General features: G+C 34.5%; 1 protein-coding gene and 1 long non-coding RNA gene across 2 annotated transcripts in view; both read right to left on the bottom strand.

The window, feature by feature from the left end:
- Window positions 1–24443, bottom strand: part of LOC141281569 (uncharacterized) — a 514674-nt gene that overhangs the window by 129259 nt on the left and 360972 nt on the right. The gene's annotated exons all lie outside the window — the stretch shown is intronic.
- On the bottom strand, window positions 738–11427 carry LOC135741076 (5-hydroxytryptamine receptor 3E-like). Its single transcript, XM_065259718.1, has 8 exons — window positions 11364–11427; window positions 9059–9210; window positions 7663–7769; window positions 5638–5807; window positions 5381–5553; window positions 2711–2921; window positions 1383–1574; window positions 738–1084 (listed from the first exon to the last, which is right to left on the bottom strand). Exons 1-8 carry the CDS (start codon window positions 11425–11427, stop codon window positions 777–779), a joined length of 1377 nt encoding a protein of 458 aa, XP_065115790.1. The 3' UTR covers window positions 738–776.

The raw sequence follows: 24443 nt of genomic DNA, 5'->3' as shown, positions 1-24443 counted from the left end.
GTTAAGATGAATTTGACTGTAGGATTGTTTATTTAAAAATAAAAACATTTCAATTAGGGCTGTAAAAAGATTAATTGCGATTAATTGCATACAAAATAAAAGTTAGTTTTTGCATAATATACGCACTGTGTGTAATTATCTTTGTGTATATAAAAAACACATACATATATATATATATATATATATATATATATATATATATATATATATATATATATATATATATATATATATATATAATTACACACAGTGCACACACATACTGTATTATGCAAAAACAAACTTTTATTTTCTATGCGATTAATTGTGATTAATCTTTTGACAGCCCTAATTTCAATAGATAATGTGAGTTCTTCTGATCATGATAATTGTATAGTGAAAGTCTGATATCGTGATGACCCTCGATCCGGTAAGCTAAATCTCTTTCACCATACATGTGCTGCCATAAGATGACACGAATGACATGTTTATTGCTTTATTGAAGCAAATTTTTTTGAATAATTATATAAAACTTAATTTTTCGACCACAAAACTTAATATCTCAATAACTTAACAACTTTACAAATAAAGTTAAAATAACTAAAGCCAATTCGACTTTATTTTTTAAATATATAGCAAATCCTCACTGGTCAGGAAAGTTGAAATTAAACTTACAAATATAAATGTTACAAGGAATTTCTTACAGTGAAATCCTTAAAGTTTAAAAGATGACATTTCTAATGACATTTCAATAAACTTTTTCAACTGTAATTAAATATATTTATGCAAATCATAGGCTATTTAGTTTTTTTCCCAAAACTGTACCAGTACAACCAAAAGATTAATATGGTACCGAAACTGACAGAAAGGAAGATGACATATAAAATGAAAATAAAGCGATCGATGACCTCCCCCAGGTGAATCCATTCATTTGTCTTTTGATCACTAGAGAGATGCTTATCAACATGCTGGCGAATGGTGAGCACATTTTCATGTATTACACTCAGTTCTGTCAGCTCTTCTTCCATGTTTACCGGGAATTTCTGGTCTTGACGTCGTATTTCATTCATTTCATGTGAACTGGAAGTGATGTCAGTAGTTCTTACTGAAATTGCATATAAATTGTGTTAACGTGGTCTATAGTTGGGCTAAAAATGTAAATTCACATGCAAAAGTATTTTTGCACAGCACTACAGTGCAAATGCAAAACAAAGTAACTACACAATTTGTCAGAATTGTGACTAAAATCTAATTCATTTACCTAATATTTGTGCTGTGAAAAGTGGAGCTGTGCTATGCTACGCTAGGCTACAAGTATTTTGTTAAAAATGAAAACAGACGATCTGTGTTTAGGTAGTTTATAAGAGAAATAATATTGAACAGAGTATTAATATGAGACTCACTTTGAGTGACATAATTTTGGTCTGAAGATTTCTTGCTCAAACCAACAAGTCGTGCCAGGTAATGCAGGAAAATGACCTTGACCCAGTTTGGTAAAGGTGGATAGTTAGCTGAGCCGCACAGTAAATTAGTGATGAGAATTGATTCCAACAAACTAGCAACCATCAATGTCAAACACAGAGAGAAGAACACATCTATAGAGAGAGAAAGACACACAATAATGTAATGAAATTCATATAGTTAATTTAATAAAGTTTTTTGGGTCTTTCTTTCAATGTTTTCTTCTAATAAAATTTGCTCACGTCTTGCATTTGTGTAGTGTATGATCATCACTATTGCCCTAACATCTACACTATATCACTACACAATACCAGCCCAAAATGTTCAAATGTTGATTCAAAATAACTTTTAATATTTATTTTCTTACTTGTTGCTCCAAAATACAGTTCAATTATAAAGTATTTTGTAAAGTTTCAAAAATATCTTTATAAGGCACAGTAACTATAACAGTAGCTTTTTGTATCCATTACTGTATGTGATATATTAATACAGTATGTGACCCTGGAACACAAAACCAGTCATAAAGGTTCATTTCTTTTTAAAATTGAGATTTATACAATATATAAATAAGCTTTGCATTGATGGTTTGTTAAGATAGACAATATTTGGTTGTAATACAACTATTTCAAAATCTGAATCTGAGCGTCTAAAAAATCTAAATATTATGAAAAACACCCTTTATGTTGTCCTAATGAAGTGATTAGCAACTGCATCTACTAACAATCTTTACTTAAAGGTGCAGTGTGTAAATTTTAGCGGCATTTAGTGGTGAGGTTGCGAATTGCAAACAACGTCTCAGTCCACTGCTCACTCCTTGCTTTTGAAACACATAGAGAAGCTACGGTAGTCACAGCCAGAAAAACATGTCATCGTCAGAGACAAATTAGTAAAAAAGTTTGTCCGTTAAGGGCTTACATGGCGACACAAAATGGCAACTTCCACGTAAGGGGACCCTCGGTGTATGTAGATAAAAACGTCTCATTCTAAGGTAATAAAAACATAATGGTTCATTATGAAAGGTCTTTACACACCCCTGATAATATAGTTTTGTATACAATTTTGCATTTCTGTCAAGACATCCTTCTAAAAATTATACACTGCACCTTTAATCTACTAATGATTTTTGGCATAAAAGAAAATTTGATAATATTGACCCATACCCATGTGTTTTTGGCTTTTGCTACAAAATTACCTGTGGTACACAAGACTTTAGTTTTTTGGTCCAGGGTCAAATATACAGTATGTTTAAATGTATATTAAATCCACAGACTTATTATAGGGATGGTGTTTCCTGTAACAGGAAGCAGATCATTCATCAGGAGGAGAAAGACGGTGTATCCCAGGATCAGGGTCATTTTAAATGCGGATCGATCCACATGCTGAGGCGGCAGAAGAAAACTGAACACATCAACGGTAATCAAGCAGTAACTGGGGATCAACAGATTCACCACATACTGAGTCGGTCGACGTCTCAGGATAATCTAACAACCAGAAAAAGAGTAACAGTTGAACATTACTACAATCTTTAAATACAACTGAAATACCACTCAAAGGCCCTGTTTACACCTGGTATTAATCTTTATCAACTCACGCATCCCCAAATGCGTCTCCTGTGACCACTTGTAATCACATTTTGATGGGACAGTGTCTTATTGAAATACTTTGTGTTTTTCTGTTACCAGGGGCGTCAGACTGGGGGTAAAACCAGTACTGATTACCAGGGCCCCAAAGGAAGAGAGGGCCCTTGTAAAGTCTGGAATATATTATGGGGATGCGACATGGGGGGCCATCAGGACTGCCTATGCAACGCCCCTGAGTGTTACTATAGTGTTGGGGTCTAAAGCTTGATTTATACTTTGCGTCTGATCTAAACTGTAGCCCAGGGATGGGCAACTTCAGTCCTGGAGGGCCGGTGTCCTGCAGAGTTTAGCTTCAACTTGCCTCAGCACACCTGCCTAAATGTTTTTCGTATGCCTAAGACCTTAATTGGCTGCGTCAGGTGTGTTTAATTGTGGTTGGAGCTAAACTCTGCAGGACACCGGCCCTCCAGGACCGAAGTTGCCCATCCCTGCTGTAGCCTCTACTAGGTTACGCGTCAGTTTTCATTTATACTTAATCGTTGTTCCTGCCAATGTCCAGTTATACAGGCCGATCGCTAGTAGGCATAGTCCACGGGCATGTTACAGTATCAAGACAAATGCCGATGAAGTGACAGATTGTTGTGTACGTTGTTGGAGAAACATTAGCAGTGATGGAGGTTGTTAAATATCACTTCTCAACTCAGTACATCTTTTATTTTAAAGGATAATTCCGGTATTTAACACTTTGAGTCTCATTTCTGGTTTGTTTTGGATGAACTACAGTGATGGACACAGAAATTTTGACAATGGGTCGTGTCTTGACTTTTTGACTCGTTTAGAAGCGTCTCTTGACTGCTTCAGAATGGAATTCAATGGCCAGGCACAAACATGTCATTAAAACAACACTTAACGTTCATTTTCAAAACTGTACTACTCACCGAGTGGTTTGTGGTGTTTGTTGATGATTAAAAACAAGTTGTGTAGCGAAATACAAATTCTGTCGTGTTTTATTTGGCATTTGTAAAATTCCATTGACTTCTCTTGGAAGACTCATTGCTCGCTGATATATCACTCCGCCGCCGGGAAACAGAAAAGGGTCTGTTTACATGTGGTTGTAGTTTTCTCTCGGTTTCTCTCAGAAGAAATTTTTTCCATTTTTGATGGCTCAGTGACCAGCTTAAGGTTTGAAGTTGAGCTCGATTGTGACTGTCTATACGCTAGACACCGAGCGTACTTGTATGGCAAAGTGGTTGTCGCCATCAAGTTGTCAGGAGTGTGCAAACAAAGTGTTAAATACCGGAATTATCCTTTAACGTCGCAAGAAGAAATGCGGAAATGTGACGCAGATATTTTGACCTGAGGGAGGAGTTCTTGTAGACCAATTTCAGGGCTTGTGATCAGTGTAAAATTGACATGTTGTTACATTTCTGGAGAGGTGCACGTTGGGCTATGCTGTACGCACCATTTTATTTGTATTTATACCACGGGTCTGTTGAATGCTGTATTCTGATTGGCTGAGAAATGTTCCATGGGTATGCATTAATTTGTGATAACCGCACACCTAACTTGTCAAATGTCTTAAAAATAGGCACCAGAGCAATGTTTGTGCTAACTGTGGTATAAGAGTAATAATTGACTCCGGTCCTTTGAATTATTTGAAAATAATGCACACCCGCGGTGTAAGGTGCATTGCACCTTGGGTGTGCATTATTTTCTTATAATTCAATGGCCCGTCGTCAATTATTCCTTACTTAATAAATGTGTCTGTCTTACGCTGCAAAACAGTTTTGTGGCAAAATCCTCCAGTTTAAAAAAATCCACTTCTTTGGACAAGAACTAGTAAACTGAAAATCTGCAACTACTGTAAAAACAATGCAAATGATGAAGGTCAGAATTGAAAAGGTGAAAATTAAGCATTTAACAGATTCTGCCAACAAACTGGCCTGAGGCTGGGATTAAGCGGATTTGAAGTTGAAAAGTATTTGATAAATGTATAACACATGCCAAAAGCATTTGGTCAACATCATTATCTAATTTTACAGAGGTTGTGTTTAGCAGCTTTTGCATTTGAGCTTTTCACACTGTAAATAGAAATTTGTTAGTTCAAATAAAAAATGTAAGTTACCTGGATTCCTTAAAATGTTGAAAATATAACTAAAAAAAGTTGTGTAAAAATCATCGCCAACTAATATTTTTTAGGATTTATAAATCCACCTGCCACTGTGGCTAATGGTCAAAAAAGTTAACTTCAGGCCCTGGTTATATTACTTAAAGAGTGATATTTGAAAAGTAAATGCTTACATTGCACTGGTTATTGCTGTAAACAGAGTTAGGAATCAACAACTGATTTTGACACATACATGGTAAGCAATTTCATCCCAGCTGTCCAACCCATCGAAGTTAAAATATGTGGTGTTTTTCGGTCTGCTGGACAATATGTCAATAAGTTCCCACTCTCCTTTAGTCTCTATGTTACGAAAAGAGCTCTCCAACGTATCTTCCACCGGCTCTGATGTTAACAAGAGGTCTCTCCCTGGAAGAAGAGATGAATTCATAAAGCACAATCAATTACAGATGACGTGAAAAACAGTAGTAAGGTTGAATTATGTTCACTCACTCGTGAGTTTGTACGAACTGAATGTGTATGTGCAGTTCTGAACATCAAATGGAAAGTTGTAGATATCCAGGTTACAAGCGCTGATCACGTGGTAAGGAAATGAATCGTCTGCTCTGCCAGTGTTGTCTAGAGTAAGATAATAGGTGTCTGGTACTCGGTTTTCATCCATGCTAAAACATAAAACAAGTAAGCCAACAACAACAGTTGTACATTTAATAACTTACTTTTTTTTGTTGACATTTTGTAATACGGTATATTGCTTTGTGTACATCTGATTATTTACAAGCTTATTCAGACCACCCGGAAAGTTGTATGATCTTATTTTTTAAACGTTATTGGTGCTTTTTATTGTTATGCATTTATTTTTGGTCAGTTTTGGAGCCTGGCAGCCCCTGCATGAGTCTGCTAGCATTTCTTAATAAAGACGTTGGGAATTAAATGAGGCTGAATAAATGAAATATGTATAATTTTAGGGTGATTTATCCCTTTAAAGGGCACCTATTGGGTACATAGTATGCCCATTTTTACAAGATGTAATATACACTCACCTAAAGGATTATTAGGAACACCATACTAATACTGTGTTTGACCCCCTTTCGCCTTCAGAACTGCCTTAATTCTAAGTGGCATTGATTCAACAATGTACTGAAAGCATTCTTTAGAAATGTTGGCCCATATTGATAGGATAGAATCTTGCAGTTGATGGAGATTTGTGGGATGCACATCCAGGGCACGAAGCTCCTGTTCCACCACATCCCAAAGATGCTCTACTGGGTTGAGATCTGGTGACTGTGGGGGCCATTTTAGTACAGTGAACTCATTGTCATGTTCAAGAAACCAATTTGAAATGATTTGAGCTTTGTGACATGCTGCATTATACTGCTGGAAGTAGCCATCAGAGGATGGGTACATGGTGGTCATAAAGTGATGGACATGGTCAGAAACAATGCTCTGGTAGACAGTGGCAATTAAAGATGCCCAATTGGCACTAAGGGGCATAAAGTGTGCCAAGAAAACATCCCCCACACCATTACACCAGCAGCCTGCACAGGGTTAACAAGGCATGATTGATCCATGTTCTCATTCTGTTTACGCCAAATTCTGACTCTACCATCTGAATGTCTCAACAGAAATCGAGACTCATCAGACCAGGCAACATTTTTCCAGTCTTGAACTGTCCAATTTTGGTGAGCTCGTGCAAATTGTAGACTCGTTTTCCTGTTTGTATTGGAAATGAGTGGTCCCTGGTGGGGTCTTCTGCTGTTGTAGCCCAACCGCCTCAAGGTTGTGCGTGTTGTGGCTTCACAAATGCTTTGCTGCATACCTCGGTTGTAACGAGTGGTTATTTCAGTCAAAGTTGCTCTTCTATCAGCTTGAATCAGTCGGCCCATTCTCCTCTGACCTCTAGCATCAACAAGGCATTTTTGCCCACAGGACTGCCGCATACTGGATGTTTTCCCTTTTCACACCATTCTTTGTAGACCCTAGAAATGGTTGTGCGTGAAAATCCCAGTAGCTGAGCAGATTGTGAAATACTCAGACCGACCTGTCTGGCACCAACAACCATGCCACTCTCAAAATTGCTTAAATCACCTTTCTTTCCCATTCTGACATTCAGTTTGGAGTTCAGGAGATTTTCTTGGCCAGGACCACACCCCTAAATGCATTGAAGCAACTGCCATGTGATTGGTTGATTAGATGATTGCATTAATGAGAAATTGAACAGGTGTTCCTAATAATTCTTTAGGTGATCATTTGTTATAGCATGTCCAAAATGCCCCATTTGACATCTTTGAATAGATTTTATTCTTGTGAATACAGTGTGAGACAACTCGCTGTGGTGCAGAAACTTTGTAAAAGTGGATTGTGCACAATAGGTGCCCTTTAATAGCTGGCCACTGTTGATATGTTTTGTATTGTAGCATGTCTTGAATATTATATTGTGGTGCATTGGCAGTGTAATCCGAGCTCATAAGGTGCTCAAACTATTAAATCAGACATTTCATATTACATTTTAAAACATACAATTCATTGATGATAAGATCAGGACGCCAAAGTTTTTTTCTCGGCAGCGTGATTCTTTCTGTTCCACATTCAACCGGATCCCAGCTCAAACCTTCAACCTGCCAATTCTACAGTACAAAACAGAGCTCATCTTTAATGATGAGTTGATTTTATGATATAAAATCAGCAATAATAATACAATTATTTAGCACTTATTTGGTTTCGAATACATTCATTAGCTAAATTTAAAAGATGCATTAGAGACATGCATAAATGATAAAAGCTGAAAAGTATATGCTTGGAACTCTTACAATCCACAGCCAGAGATATGTGTCCAAGATTTGAGCTTTTTCATCCTAAAATGCAAAGAAATTCACAATTTTTATTAATAAAAAACACCTGCAGGGCCTGAAAGAGATCAAGCCTCAGCCAAGAGAGAAAAGTAACGCAAAAGTAACGTAAGTATTACTTTCTATCAAAAGTAACTAAGTAACGCAATTAGTTACTTTTTTGGGTAGTAACTTAATATTGTAATGCATTACTTTTAAAAGTAACTTTCCCAACACTGTTGTTGTAAGAGAAATATCCATATATAAAAATTTTAAAAATTAAATTACTTGTTTCCGCTGCATTCAGAAGGAAGTATCAGCAAAGTGTATACACTTTTCGTACTTATGTATGATAAATGCGGAGTTCCTCTGCCCTTCGCATTCTTCAAACGTCACTACAAAAAGTGTGTACACTACGCTGATACTCTCACATGAATGCAGAGGAGTCTAAGATGGTGGCATTACTAGTTATTTTCGTAAATGCAGATCCCATTCATCCATTATAAAGATTGAAAGAGGTAAGACTTTAAAAAAAATGTATGTATGAAAAAGTATGGACATGTAACTCCGACAGCTTGAGGGTGAGTAAATCATGGGTTAATTTTCACTTTTGGCCGAGCTATCGCTGTAATATGCATAATCAGCACCACTCTGTCAGTGTCCAGCATTCCATATAAGGACTTCCTGTGAGTGAAGTGACAATATGATTGACAGGAAATGTGCATATGTGTTGTTTAGGGTTTGCTTTTAAGGTTGAGGGCAGGGTTTAGAGTTAGGGGTGGGGTCAAAAGTGTAACTAAATGCAGACACTTTAAATGTCAATACAATGTAACAACATGTTGTACACAATCATTAATTAGTATCAATGTATAATTTTTTTCTTATGTAAGTACATACATAGTTTTTTTCAATGTTTTTACATAGTAGGGACCAATATTTTTTGCTATAAGCTTTTGTTATCATACCCTATTATTTTAATGATATTTAGGACACCAAAATGAGGGAAATCTGTCAGGTAATAAATATATTTTCTAAGTGTCATTCCTTTAATATGTCATGTTAGGTGTATCATAAATGAAGTTGCTTACCACGTCTAAAATGGCATACAAAGCAAACCCCAAATTAATCGTAGTAGGAGTCTTCTGATTTATCACAGGCCGTGCATCGGTTTTGTTGAAGACACTTTCTCTCAGGGCATTTAAGAGAGAGTCTGCGGTGGGCTGGGTACAGTTTAAAGTTTCTGAAGGTTTCATAAGAAAAGCTGTCAGAAGGGTTTGAATGCAAAATGAGTTTAAAAAGTCCATTATTGCATTTTTAACTTATTGATTCATACAGTAAACTGTTTATCTTACTTTGTATAATGATGTAGCTGTAAATTGAATGTTGTAGTAGTTTGGCAGCCCATTGACTAACCTGCAATGGCAAATATAAAAATGTATTTCAGTATTTGTTATTTAAATATTTCACAGTGTTGTTGCAAATCTTCATGTGGTAAAAAAAACGAAAGAGTAAAAACACTGAACAATTATGTCTGTAAAATATTAAGAAGAAACAAATTATTGAAATGCAAAAAAACGCAAAGCTCTAAGACAGTAAAAGGAAAAAAAGAAACCAATTATAAACCTCTATTGATAAGCATATCCTTACTGATTTATAATTTAACTTATTTTGATGGGAAGCATATTCTTAGTTGCAGAAGCAATACATAAAAGTTATTAACTCTTTTTCCGCCATTGACAAGGTATCTCTTCAATTAATAGAAACATTTCCTGCAGTGAAGCTTCCCTGATGTGTTTTTTTACAGTAATCTACAATTCTGCTATTATACACTAGGTGGCGCTCTTATCCAATTTATAAAAAACGAAAGCATTCATTCTACAACATTGTAAACTCTTTGTTTGTTTTGATCTTCATTCTCTCACAAAAGTCCTTTACAAAAATGCAATTATTTCAGCTTTTTGCTCACCCATAATTGAGAGGTTATAAACAGAGAACAAATGAAGATAGGATGAAACTTTTTTCATTTTTTTTTGTTTATTTATTTGTTTGAAAGCAGAGGGTTTGTTCTATTATTTGATATAATTGTATGTTTATATATTTTATAGAATTTTTTTTCCTGGAAGGCATTTTGTGAAACTTTTTTGAATTAAAAAATAAAAGCTGCCGAGGAATGAGTTATATATTTAAATGCAATGTTGTCTGAAGTTATTAAAAGATATTTAACCCTGGATAACCCACGGGGTCAAATTTGTTCAATAGAATAAATGGGTTTTGGGATTTTCCTGGGTTCTCCAGGGTTAATTGTTATTTTGTAAAAGATATTTAATTGCAATGTTGTATGTAGTTATTAAAATATTTTTTAATGCAATTTTGAGAGATACCCAAGACAATTTTTAGTGCATTTCACCAAAAAATTGGCATGAAAGATTTATTCTGTGCAATTTGTAGTTTCTTTTCAGATAATTCTCAGCAAGACTTGATATACTGTAAATAGACGGTACTCATAATATGATGGCAAGCGACTACATATGCACATACAATATGATATTCATACACTGTATGCAGCTGGCATCAGTTTTTTCATCGTAATAGAAATATAAACGCATGAGACTCTTTAAACTATTCATAGTAAAGTCAAGTAAACTAATATCCATTCTCCTGTAGTCGCTTGCCGCTATATCTGTATTCATGACACAAGTAGAGGTTAAATAAAAGGTTATTTTACTTGACATAACTAATAAACATAATAACATAAAATAAAATAAAATATGAAATCATCAGCTATATATATGTAAAAATTCTCATGAATATGAGTTCTTTAAGCACACTACACAAACATTGATAATATAAGAATCATATTTGGACATATCTGCATGCTTTTATAGATTGGTGGATCACCTTAAGATTGACTGGCCTGATAACCCACCACAAAATATTTTGGGAGAAATTTAGTGGAGTTTGGTTTGTCTCCCATATGCTTTAAAGACATCATGATGGAAAACAAGACGCAACTTTGTGCGAAACCTCATGATCCATGTTTATCCAGAATGATGTGAGAATACTCCATATACTGTAGCATCTTGAAATGTGCATGATCAATGACACAAAGTTGTTTATTTGATAAGTGGACTGTTATCTTGAAAACTAGATTTTCCAAATAATCCAAGACTTTTGCACCCAACTGTTCATATTTAAATATAACATTTGTTGTGTAAGACAGCTGTAAAATGATTATGATGAAGTGTGGTTTGTAAGGTATGCATGAAAACGACAGTCTGCTATCAGCATAAGTAATACGCTTTAAAGCACAACATAATAAATCATTGACTTTCATAATAATTACCAACTGAAACTAACCAGTATACCCACCTTATTTTTGATGCTTAATCTTACCTTGAATGTTGACAGTAGTTGTATATCCATTAAGCTTTTGGTTAGCGACTACACTGATTTTCATTTGAGAATAATTTCTCAGTTTGATAGGTAATGTGATAAAATGGTGGATATGTATGAACACTCATTTGCTTAGTCAAATTTATGAAATCTGTGAAAATGTGCTGTCATGCAAAAATGCAAAAAACTTTTTTGGCTAAATGCTTGTGGGAACACAAGGCCAGAAATGCAAAATATCTAGTACTGGTTGGTAAAAAAATCTTTGTGGTGGTAACTGGGACCTTATTGTTACTGTGGTAAAGCTGTTTTTCATACCTAAAGCTGAGGTTAGGAAACGTGACCTTGTCAAAAACTGTGAAAGAAATCTAGTGAAGTATAAATGCTCAGGGGGTTTGACATAACAGCATTGTTATAACAATACAATATATATTAATTGTATAATGTTGTATAATTTTATTCCTGAAGTGAAAAATAAAAATAAAAAAATTGATCATCAAATTAGTTGTTCATGGACAAGTTGCAGTGTGTAACTTGGTTCATCTTACTAGTGTGCTTTTATGTAGCTCACACAGAAATTTTTTAAATATTTTTTTTAGGTGTGTACAAATCCACAATGATGTATTGAACTGAATAAACAAAAGTGTGGACACATCAATCAAATTTATACCTTAAACAAATAAAAACAGCAATTAAATTTTTTCTTTTACATTTTTTTTTAGAAAATCATGTGATAGGTTCCTTTTGTAGGATGATTTCCTTTAATAGATTTATTTTATATTTACTGTATTATATTTAGATAAGATAAATAAAAATACACTAATAAATAGAATAAAATAATATAAAATAAAACATCATCAGCTGTATATAAAATAATAGTTAATAATAGTTGACTTAAGAATTATATTTAGATATATCTGCATGCTTTCATAGTCTTCAGCTATTTTTTAACCACACCTTTTGGTTTAATCCTCACAAATTTTATGACAAAAGTATTTTTTAAAATAATGTCAACATCTTATAAAATATCAAATTTTTTACATTTTGTTTCGCCAAATCAGTCAAATAAAAACATAACAATCAATACAGACATTAACAATCCTCATTACTGAAGTACTGCATTCCATCTAATGTAAAAAGTCAACAACTTAAGCAGACTTTTTGCCCATTAGGGGTGTCACAATAGATCTGTATAGTCAATAATTTATTAATTTTGGGGGAGGGCGTTTAAACTCTTTGCTTCGACCCACTCCTTTTTAGGAGAATGGTTACTGTTCAAATAAACAAATAAATACATAAGTAATTGTGACTAACACCCCCCATGGTTATTTATATTGTGACAATTTTAGCATCAATTAAAAATTTTGTAACACTTAACAATAAGTATTCGTAACAATTAATTAATGCATTTGCTAACATAACAATGAACAATACTACAGCATTTATTAATCATTGTTCATTTCGGCATTCACAAATATATTTATAAAATCAAGCATTGTAACTTTTAACATTAGTTAATGCACCATGAACTAACATGAATAAGTATATTGACATTATCCAACATTAATAAGAATTAATAAATGGTAAAAAACTATTTTGATCATTGTTTGTTTATGTTAGTTAATGCATTTACTAATGATTACTACAACCTTATTGTAAAGTGTTACCAAAAGTTTTGTATAATTTATTGGCCAGCAAATGAATAAAACAAAACAATATTCAAAGTGAATTAAATTTTGACTGCAGCATTGTTTATTTAAAACATAAAAACATTTAATAGATAATGTGAGTTATTTCGATCTTGATAATTGTATAGTGAAAGTCTGATGTGGTGACAAATCCTTGATTTTCTTGAATAATTATATGAAACCTTTTTAAACATAAAACGTAAAAAATTGAGAGCAACAAAGATTTTTAAGTTTAATCAACTTGACTTTTTAATTAATTTCAACTTTCTTGACTAGTTAGGAGTTGATATAATTATAAAACAAAATTGAAATAACTTAAGCTAATTCAACTTTATTTTTTATAATTTATAGCAACTCCTCACTAGTTAAGAAAGTTGAAATTAATTGAAAATTCAAGCTGAATAAACTTAAAAATGTAAGTGCAACAAGGATTTTTTTTTTTACAGTGAAATCCTTAAATTAAATTCAACAGTTAAAACGATGTTCTAATGAACAATAATTTCAATAAACTTTTTCGACTGTAATATATTTATGCAAATCATAGACTATTTAGTTTTTTTTCCAAAACTGTACCAGTAAAACCAAAAGATTAATATGGTACCAAAACTGACAGAAAGGAAGATGACATATGAAATGAAAATAAAGCGATCGATGACCTCCCCCAGGTGAATCCATTCATTTGTCTTTTGGTCACTAGAGAGATGCTTATCAACATGATGGCGAATGGTGAGCACATTTTCATGTATTACACCCAGTTCTGTCAGTTCTTCTTCCATGTTTACTGGTAATTTCTGGTCTTGACATAGGATTTTATTCATTTCTTTCTCAGGTGAACTGGAAGTGAAGTCAGTAGTTTTTACTGAAATTGCAAATAAATTGTGTTAGTGTAGTCTATAGTAGGGCTAAAAATTTATGATACATTGTTATTGACATGCAAAAGTATTTTTGCCCAGCACTACAGTGTAAAGGCAAAACAAAGTAACTACACAATTTGTCAGAATTGTGACCAAAATCAAATTCATTTACCTAATATTTGTGCTGTGAAAAGTGGAGCTGTGCTATGCTACGCTAGGCTACAAGTATTTTGTTAAAAATGAAAACAGCCGATCTCTGTTCAGTTAGTTTATAAGAGAAATAATAGGTTGAACAGATTATTAATATGAGACTCACTTTGAGTGACATCATTTTGGTCTGAAGATTTCTTGCTCAAGCCAACAAGTCGTGCCAGGTAATGCAGGAAAATGACCTTGACCCAGTTTGGTAAAGGTGGATAGTTAGCTGAGCCGCACAGTAAATTAGTGATGAGAATTGATTCCAACAAACTAGCAACCATCAATGTCAAACACAGAGAGAAGAACACATCTATAGAGAGAGAAAGACACACAATAATGTAATGAAATTCATATAGTTAATTTAATAAAGTTTTTTGGGTCTTTCTTTCAATGTTTTCTTCTAATATAATTTGCTCACGTCTTGCATTTGTGTAGTGTATGATCATCACTATTGCCCTAACATCTACACTATATCACTACACAATACCAGCCCAAAATGTTCAAATGTTGATTCAAAATAACTTTTAATATTTATTTTCAGACTTGTTGCTCCAAAATACAGTTCAATCATAAAGTATTTAACATTTTTTTTTAAATATCTATATAAGACACAGTAACTATAACAGTAGCTTATTGTATCCATTACTGTATGTGATATATTAATAGTGAGCCTGGAACACAAAACCAGTCATAAAGGTTAATTTTTTTTTTAAATTGAGATTTATACAATATATAAATAAACTTTCCATTGATGGTTTGTTAAGATAGACAACATTTGGCCGCGATACAACTATTTAAAAATCTCAATCTGATGGTGTAAAAAAATCAAAATATTGAATTGTGACTGGCAACTGCATACTAACAAAAATAAAAGTTTTATAAATTTACTAATTACATTCATGGAGCATGATCTTTACTTAATGATTTTTGGCATAAGAGAAAAATGTATAATATTGACCCATACCCATGAGTTTTTAACTTTTGCTACAAATTTACCTGTGCTACTTAAAGGGACACTCCACTTTTTTTGAAAACAGGCATATTTCTAGCTCCTCTAAACTTAAATATTTGATTTGTACTGTTTTGGAATATATTTAGCTGATTTCTGGTTCTGGCGGTATCACTTTTAGCATAGCTTAGCATAATCCATTGAATCTGATTAGACCATTAGCATTGGCTAAAAAATAACCAAAGAGTTTCGATATTTTTCCTTGACTCTTCTGTAGTTACATCATGTAATAAGGCAGACGGATAAATTAAAAGTTGGGATTTTCTAGGCAGATATGGCTATGAACTATACTCTCATTCTGGCGTAATAATCAAGGACTTTGCTCCCGTAACATGGCTGCAGCAGTCACAATGATATTACACAGTGCTCGAAAATAGTCCCCTGCTATTGAAAGTTACCAAGGGGACTATTTTCGGCTGCTGCGTAATATCATTGCGCCTCCTGGTTATTTCAAACTCTGGATTTTTTTTAGCCAATGCTAATGGTCTAATCCGATTCAATGGATTATGCTAAGCTATGCTAAAAGTGGTACCGCTAGACCAGGAAATCGGCTGAATGCATTCCAAAATGGTAAAAATCAAAGGTTTAAATTGAGGGGACCTGGAAAATGAGCATATGAAAATGAGTGTCTCTTTAACAATGGTTTTGTGGTCCAGGGTCAAATATACAGTATGTTTAAACATATACAGACTTATTATAGGGATGGTGTTTCCTGTAACAGGGAGCAGATCATTCATCAGGAGGAGAAAGACGGTGTATCCCAGGATCAGGGTCATTTTAAATGCGGATCGATCCACATGCTGAGGCGGCAGAAGAAAACTGAACACATCAACGGTAATCAAGCAGTAACTGGGGATCAACAGATTCACCACATACTGAGTCGGTCGGCGTCTCAGGATAATCTAACAACCAGAAAGAGAGCAGGAGTTGAACATTTCTACAATCTTTTAATACAGCCACTTTATGGCCCTGTTTAAACCTGGTATTAACATCTTTATTAACTCATGCGTCCCTAAATGCATCCCCTGTGAGCACTCCTCATGCCTCATGTCTCATATCGAAATACTTTGTGCTTTATTGTTACTAAAGTATGTGTTGGGGTCTACAGCATGATTTTTACCTTTGCATCTGACACGTAAGTTTATTTGTGTTTAATAAATTTGACACATTATACAACCCATTTTTTACCTAAATCTGGCAACCTACAACTCGATTGCCCTGTTGATATCTGCGCAGGTAGACGGGGGGAGTAAATCAAACTATTAAAAATGGCATTAAACTTGGTCCAACACTTCCATGTTTTCCCTATGTTACATGAGTAGTTACACGAGTAAGTATGGTGGCACAAAATACAACGTGGTGATTTTTTAAGTGGATAAAAAATTAGAACTATATTGTATGGCGGAAGAGCACTTAGTTTGCAGCACTTCGACCTCGGGTGCAGAAATATTGAAGGAAGTTTGAGCGAGTGGGGGAGTAGTCAGGAGTGATGATGTTACTTCTGCCATACAATATAGTTCTCATTTTTATCCGCTTAAAGATAGCCACATTTTATTTTGTGCCACCATACTCATGTAACAGTCTTTAAATAGGGAAAACATGGAAGTGTTTGGTGGATTCTAAATTAATCCCTGTTTGGATCCTAAGGAATGAATGGGGCTAGGCTAAATGCTAACACATTCACGACGCGCTGTACAAATATTAAGTGCATGCATTGAGAAAAGATAGGTATGTATTCATTCATCTAAGTTAAGGTAAGAACATAATAAAATATTGAAAAACTGTGGTGTTTTCCTTTAAGTAGTGGTATTTAGCGGCTTTTGCATCTGAGCTCTTCACTGTGAAAAAACATTTGTTGGTTCAACTTAAAAAAGGAAGTTACCTGGTTGCATTTAAAATATTTAGTTAATTCAACTTAAAAATATTAGTTAACAAAAAAAACCATAAAAAACTAAATATTTTTAAGTTTAATTAATGCAAAATTTTACAGCAACCAGGAAACTAAATTTTTTAAGTTGAACCAACTTTTTTCTACAGTGTATACAGTATGTAAGTTACATAATAAGTAACTGTAATGAAATTACTTGAAAAAGTATGCTTTCAGGGGAAAAATAATGGCAATTTATTACTTAGCAATGCATCACACCCAGCACTAATTATTGCTGTAAACAGGGTTAGTAATCAACAACACAATTTAACACATACATGGTAAGCAATTTCATCCCAGCTGTCTAACCCATCCAAGTTAAAATATGTGGCGTTTTGCGCTTTGCTGGACAATATGTCAATAAGTTCCCACTCTCCTTTAGTCTGCATGTTAAGAAAAGAGCCCGCCAACGTATCTTCCACTGGATCTGATGTTAACAGGATGTCTCTCTCTGGAGGAAGAGATACATTTATTAAACACAATCAATTACAGATGACGTGAAAAACAGTAGTAAGGTTGAATTATGTTCACTCACTCGTGAGTTTGTACGAACTGAATGTGTATGTGCAGTTCTGAACATCAAATGGAAAATTGTAAATGTCCAGGTTACAGGCGCTGATCACGTGGTAAGGAAGCCCATCTACAGCTCTGCCAGTGTTGTCTAGAGTAAGATAATAGGTGTCTGGGACTCGGTTTTCATCCATGCTAAAACAGAAAAACAAGTAAGCCAGCAACAACAATTGTAAATTTTTATAACTTCAACAGGATATAGCTTTTTCTTGGCATTTTGTACCGTATTGCTTTTCTATATGTATCTGATTATTTACAAGCTACTGACCAACATGTTTCTTTAAAGGAACACACCCATATTTTGGGAATTAAGCTTGTTCATCGTATCCCTCAGAGTTAGATAAGTTTGTACATACCTTTCTCATCTCCGGGCATGCCGTAACTCTGTCTGAAGCAGCCCCCGCTAGCATAGCTTAACACAAAGACTGGAAGTGAATGGCTCCAGCTAGCATACTGCTCCCAATAAGTAACAAAATAATGCAAACATTTTCCTATTTGTGTGTCGTGTGACAGCCATATTTTTACAGTATACATACTGGGAACTATATATCAGTCCACCCAGTAGCAGTGCTTCGCCTTCTGAGAATATAGTCCTTTACAGTGCAACATGGGAAATTCAAGAAATTCAAGAAAACATGTTCTTTACAGTGCAAAGTGTGCATTTTTAAAAGTGATATACTGTATGTATACTGTAAAAAGATGGCTGTGTCCAATATGACCTTGCTATTTGTACAAGGTGTGACTATACAAATCACAACACATAAATAGGAAAATGCGTTATTTTGTCACTTATTGGGAGCAGTTTGCTAGCTGGAGCCATTCACTTCCAGTCTTTGGGCTAAGCTAAGCTAGCGAGGGCTGCTTCAGACAGAGTTACAGCATGCACGGAGATGAGAAAGGTACGGACTTATCTAACTCTTCCTTCCTTTAAGTACTATACATACATTGTATTTTTGATATATTTTATTGGCGCTTTTTAATGTTATGCTTTTATCTTTTTGTAGATTTGGAGCCTGACAGCCCCTGTATGAGCTGACAAACACTTCTTAATAAAGATGTTTGAAATGAAATAAGGATGAATAAAAGAAAGTATACATTTTGGATGATTTATCCTTTTAAAGGGCACATATTATGCCCATTTTTACAAGATATAATATAAGTCTTAATTGTGCCTAGGATGTGTCTGTGAAGTTTCAGCACAGATAATTTATTATAGCATGTCCAAAATGCCACTATTTGGGTTGGAGCAAAAACGCACCGTTTTAATGTCTGTACGAGTACATTATTTGTTAATTTTACACTGTAATCTAAGCTCACAAAATGTCAAACTATTTAATCAGGTGTGTCTAGAACGTACAATTCATTGATGATAAGATCAGGACGCCAGAGTTTTTTTCTCGGCAGCGTGATTCTTTCTGTTCCACATTCAACCGGATCCCAGCTCAAACCTTCAACCTGCCAACCCTACAGTACAAAACAGAGCATTTTTATTAATGAATTGAATTTACTCTTGCAAGATAAACACACTAATATATCAAGAAAGATATAACATTTCTAATACATCCATTAGCTAAATTTAAAAGATGCATTAGACTGTATGTGTAGCTGATGAAAGCTGCAAAGTATTATGCTTGGAACTCTTACAAACCACAGCCAGAGATATGTTTCCAAGATTTGTGCTTTTTCATCCTAAAATGGAAACACATTTATGATTTTTAATGAGCTATTTTCAAAATGCCCCATGTTTAAGGTTATATGCAGCATGAAGTTTAAACAACTTAATTATACAAGTCAATTCAACACACTTTTCAAGTTTTGACCTGTTAGAAAAAAATCTGAGAAAAACAAGTTGAAATTGTTTACCTTAATTTGTTAAGTTAAAGTAACATAAAAATATGTTGATATGATATCATTCTTTTACAGTGTGGTTTTGTATCAAATTAAATTATTAAATTATGCCATTTAATTTAAATGATCCAATTAACAACCACTCTGTCAGCTTTATGCATTCCATATAAGGATTTCCTGTGAATGTACATCATGATTGACAGACAGAAAGTGCCTGATTGGCTAAGGAAAGACTTTTTGGTCATACTTTATATTAGAAGTTTAACTACTGTGAACATTAGAAAAAAGGATTTAATACAAATGTAATACTTATTTTGTACACACAGTTTGGATTTAGGGTCATTGGGCGGAGTTTAGAGTTAGGGGTGGGATCAAGAGTGTTACCAATGTCCTTTAAAGAAAGTTGTGTCACTGTGCAGCCATATTTACAATGCCTGCATGTCTTGCATAGATATGTACACTAGAGGTCGCCTTGGCTACGGCAGTTCATTGGACCGAATGCGTCAAATAGAGCCGCCATCTTGAAACAGGGGAGCCCCGTATCAGCGTCATTGTAGGCAAATAAAATCACCATAAATCGTTATGAATGCGATTTTCTAGGTTTTCTTTTGGTTTGTTCCAAAGGTATTTAGCATTGAGTCTAGAAAAAAATTTAAGTTTTGATATTATGAAAATCTACTTTTTCTAACTATAATGCATAGTGCTAGTAGGCCTAACATCCATACGCAGCACAAAAGTCCGGCATTGTCCATGAATTCGAATTACAGGTGGAGATAGCAGCTTTACCTGGCTACTTCCTATGACAAGACCCCTGTTCCAAAATGGCGGTTTTGAAACATGCTTAGAACCCCAAGGCGACATTTAGTGTATATATCTATGCAAGTCTTGTTAGTACGAAATCTGTGTGAAAAGTCCCTCTCCCAGATTAATCTATTCTTTAACGGTTGATGATTGGTTCTTTTTACTGGGGTTGGGACTAGAGCGGCCATTCCGATTGGTGCAATCTCCCCCATTCATTTCAATACCAGTGACGCATATTGTTAATATTAAGTAGCCTATCTTTGGTGCAAATACTTAATACAATGTAACATCATGTTGTACACAATTATTAATGATACACTTTATTTCTTATGTAAGCACATCCTGTATTACCAATATATTTTGTCATAGCAGGGACTAATATTTCTTGCTGTTATTTCATTGATATTTGGGACACCGAAATGAGTGATACTCTTCAAGTGTCCTTTAAAATGTCATGTGAAGTGTATCATAAACAAAGTTGCTTACCACGTCTAAAATGGCATACAAAGTAAACCCCAAATTAATTGTAGTAGGAGTCTTCGGATTAATCACAGGCCGTGCATCGGTTTTGTTGAAGACACTTTCTCTCAGGGCATTTAAGAGAGAGTCTGCGCTGGGCTGGGTACAGTTTAAAGTGTCTGACGGTCTCATGAGAAAAGCTGTCAGAAGGGTTTAAATACAAAATAAGTATAAAGACAAGAAAAAAGGCCAACTTAATGATTTATAAACTCATAAGGTTTATCTTACTTTGTATAATGATGTAGGTGTAAATTGAATGTTGTAGTAGTTTGGCAGTCCATTGACTAACCTGCCATGACAATTATAAACATTTATTCAAGTAGTTTTTATTTAAATATTTCAGTGTTTTTGCAAATCTTCCTGATGAAAATGCAACCTGATCTCACGGAAAGTCGTATTATAGTAGCGCAAAATTTGATTCATTTATTTGTGTCCATAGCACGAAATTGAGCTTTTTTTCGTGCGTTGAGTACGAATGTCTTTTTCGTGTCATTTGCCAACCTGATCTCACGATTTTCCGTGGCATAGTCACAGAATTTTTTGCTCTTTTTTTCCATGGCATTCTCACGGATCTCCGCATATTTCTGTGGCCCTGCCACGGACTTTCTTTTCCGTGGCATTCTCACGGATTGGTTACCCAACTGTTTTGTCCTATTTTCTTACCATTGTCACTTCGGTTTAGGGTTAGATTTACATAAAATGACATCCCTACCCAAACCCAACTCTAACCCCAACGCCAGGCGACAATTGATTAAAGTTAAGAAAATATAAAAGAAGACATCAGAAAAAATCGTGTAAACCAATACTTAAAGTGAAATACTAACGCAAACACCAAATCTAACCCTAAACCGAAGCGACAATGGTTTGAAAATAAGAAAAAGCAGTTGAGTAACCAATCCGTGAGAATGCCACAGAAAAGAAAGTCTGTGGCAGGGTCACGGAAATATGCGGAGATCCATGAGAATGCCACGGAAAAATTAGCAAAAAATTCTGTGACTATCCCACGGAACTTTGTGAGATCATGTTGCAACGCACGAATTTCTATAAATAGTGTCTGTTGCATGACTTTCATTTTTGTTTCATTTTATGTATTGTTTTCTCATAGTTTTTTCCTATTTTCTTACTGTTGTCGCTTGGGGTTGGGTTAGAATCACTTTCTGTTACATTTTTAGACATTCTTTTCCAAACCCCAACTCCAGGCGAGAATAGTTTTAAAAGCGGAAGATGTAGAAACCAATACATAAAAGTACATCCTAACCCAAACCCCAAATCTAACCCCAACCCCAAGCGACAATGATTTAAAAATAGGACGAGAAAAAATGAGAAAACAATACATTAAATGACACGAAAAACAAAGCCATGCCACTAGGGTGGCCATTCGTGCCAGAACATGTTTTTTCGGGTTCGTTCTCCGGAAGCCGCGTTGGTCGACCGCATACGTCATCAAGGTTTAATATTTCGGGTTTAATTTCAGAAAAGCAACCGTTACATTTCAAGGTAAGAATGAAACTACAATGATTGAATGTCTTTAAAGAAATAAATCTTAATTTTCTAATGTATTTTAACTGAAATGTGAGAACCTCGATGACGTATGCGGTCGAGCAACGCGACTTCCGGAGAACGAACCCGAAAAAATGTTCGAAAAACTATTTATAGAAATTGGTGCGGGTGACACGAAAATACATTTTTGCTCAAGGAACAAAAAAGCTGAATTTCGTGCCATGGACATGAAAAAATTAATCAAATTTTTTGTGACTATAACACAACTTTTTTGTGAATTATGTTGAACAGTTAACAATAAGAAGATATTTTTGAGCTGATTTTTTCTGTATATAATTTAACTCATGTGGGCCTACTTTAAATTTCCTTATGTTGCGGCGTATGCAGAAGCAATACTCAAAACTGCTTTTTGTGTGAAGTCTGTAAATCTGGTAAAGCTAGATGTCTCATGCTTGTCTAAATATTTTACCATGACAAAACACACATACAGTGTTTTTTTTTTGTTTGAAAGTATATTGAAGATATTCAACTGCAGTTTGGCAAGATACCCAAGACAATTTTAAATGCATTTCACAATAAAAATATTCTGTAAAGTTTGTAGTTGCAAAGCATTTTCTAGTGTACATGCAACATGAAATGCATAAACTTTATATGCGATTATGACACAAAAATGTGCAATGCTGGACAATGCTCGAAACAATCACAGATGGCATCAGTTTCCTCATCGTAATGGAAATATAAACGCACGGCTAACATTGCAGCATATGGTGATTTAACTTTACAGAGGGCCTGTGTTGTAATAAAATCACCCTTCGGACTTAAGAGTAAACTCATGTCTGTTCTCTGGCAGTCGCTTGCCACTATTTCTGTATTCACGACACAATTACACAATTTTGTGCGATAATTCGTGTTATTCCAGGTTCACATGTGAATGTTCCAAGTATTATCTTACAGTACGTATAAAGCATGGTCATACTCTAAAAACGTCTGGATGATCTCAGACTTTGCATTGTTTATATTTAAATATAACTTTAAACAGCTGTAAAATTACTATGATGGATTGAGGTTTGACTCCTGTGTAAAATGCATGATTCATGAATATTTTATTGATGGCAATTATTTACCTAGCATGAAAATGACAGCCTGCACAGTACCATCACATCTACAGCATAATTTATGAGTTTTAAAGCACAAAGCAAAACCCCAGTGACTTTCATAATAATTACCAGTTGAACTAACCAGCATGCCCAGCCCGTTTTTTAAAGATTAATCTTACCTTGAACGTTGACATAAGTTGTATATCCATTAAGCTGTCGGTTAGCGACTACACTGATTATCATGTGAGAGTAATTTTTCAATTTGATAGGTTATGTGACAAATGGTGGATATGTATACTAACTTATTTGCTTAGTCAAATTTGATGAATTCTGTGAAATTGCCAACCTGTGCTTGCATGCAACAATGAAACTTTTATGCAAAATGTTTGTGGGGACACAAGCCCAGAAATGCAAAATACCTAGTACTGGTTGTTAAAAAAAATCCCAGACTAAATCTATGTGGTGGTAACTGGGACCTTGTCGTTGTTACAGTGGTAAAAGCTGTTTTTCATACCCAAAGCTGAGGTTAAGAAACGTGACCTTATCAAAAACTGGGGAATAGATCTAGTTCAGTATATGCTAAGGGCTTTCATTATCATTACAATACATTATGTTCATGTTAATAATTATTTATGAAGTGAAAAACGAAAGAAATAGACAGTTGTTCATGGACAACAGTTTGTAGCTAACAAATATTTTTATGCCAACATGATCTTACAGCAAGTCGTGTTATAGTCAGTAAAAATGTGATCCATGGCACAAAATTCAGCCTTTCATTTTATATATTGTTTTCTCATTTTTTTCTTCCTATTTTTAAATCATTGTCGCTTGGGTTGGGGTTAGATTTGAGGTTTGGGTTAGGATGTACTTTTATATATTGGTTTCTACATGTTTTTCTTCTGCTTTTAAAACTATTCTCGCTTGGAGTTGGGGTTTGGGTTAGGATGTCTAAAAATATAACAGAAAGTGATTCTAACCCCAACCACAAGCGACAATGGTAAGAAAATAGGAAATAACAATGAGAATACAAAACATAAAATACCACGATAAAAGAAAATCATCCCACGGAGAA

This window comes from Paramisgurnus dabryanus, chromosome 24 (genome assembly GCF_030506205.2).
Source record: "Paramisgurnus dabryanus chromosome 24, PD_genome_1.1, whole genome shotgun sequence".
Classification (NCBI taxonomy): domain Eukaryota; kingdom Metazoa; phylum Chordata; class Actinopteri; order Cypriniformes; family Cobitidae; genus Paramisgurnus; species Paramisgurnus dabryanus.
Note: the sequence above shows the minus strand (reverse complement) of the source record. Positions and strands in the feature narration are given on the sequence as shown.

What these genes read in the sequence shown, in the direction of transcription:
- LOC135741076 (XM_065259718.1), bottom strand. Translation starts at nt 11,427, where the DNA reads ATGAAAATCAGTGTAGTCGCTAACCAAAAGCTTAATGGATATACAACT. An exon ending in CAGTTCGTACAAACTCACGA is followed by an intron (nt 5,554 to 5,637) that starts GTGAGTGAACAT and finishes CTCTTCTTCCAG; the next exon opens with GGAGAGACCTCTTGTTAACA. An exon ending in CCAAAATTATGTCACTCAAA is followed by an intron (nt 1,085 to 1,382) that starts GTGAGTCTCATA and finishes ATGCAATTTCAG; the next exon opens with TAAGAACTACTGACATCACT.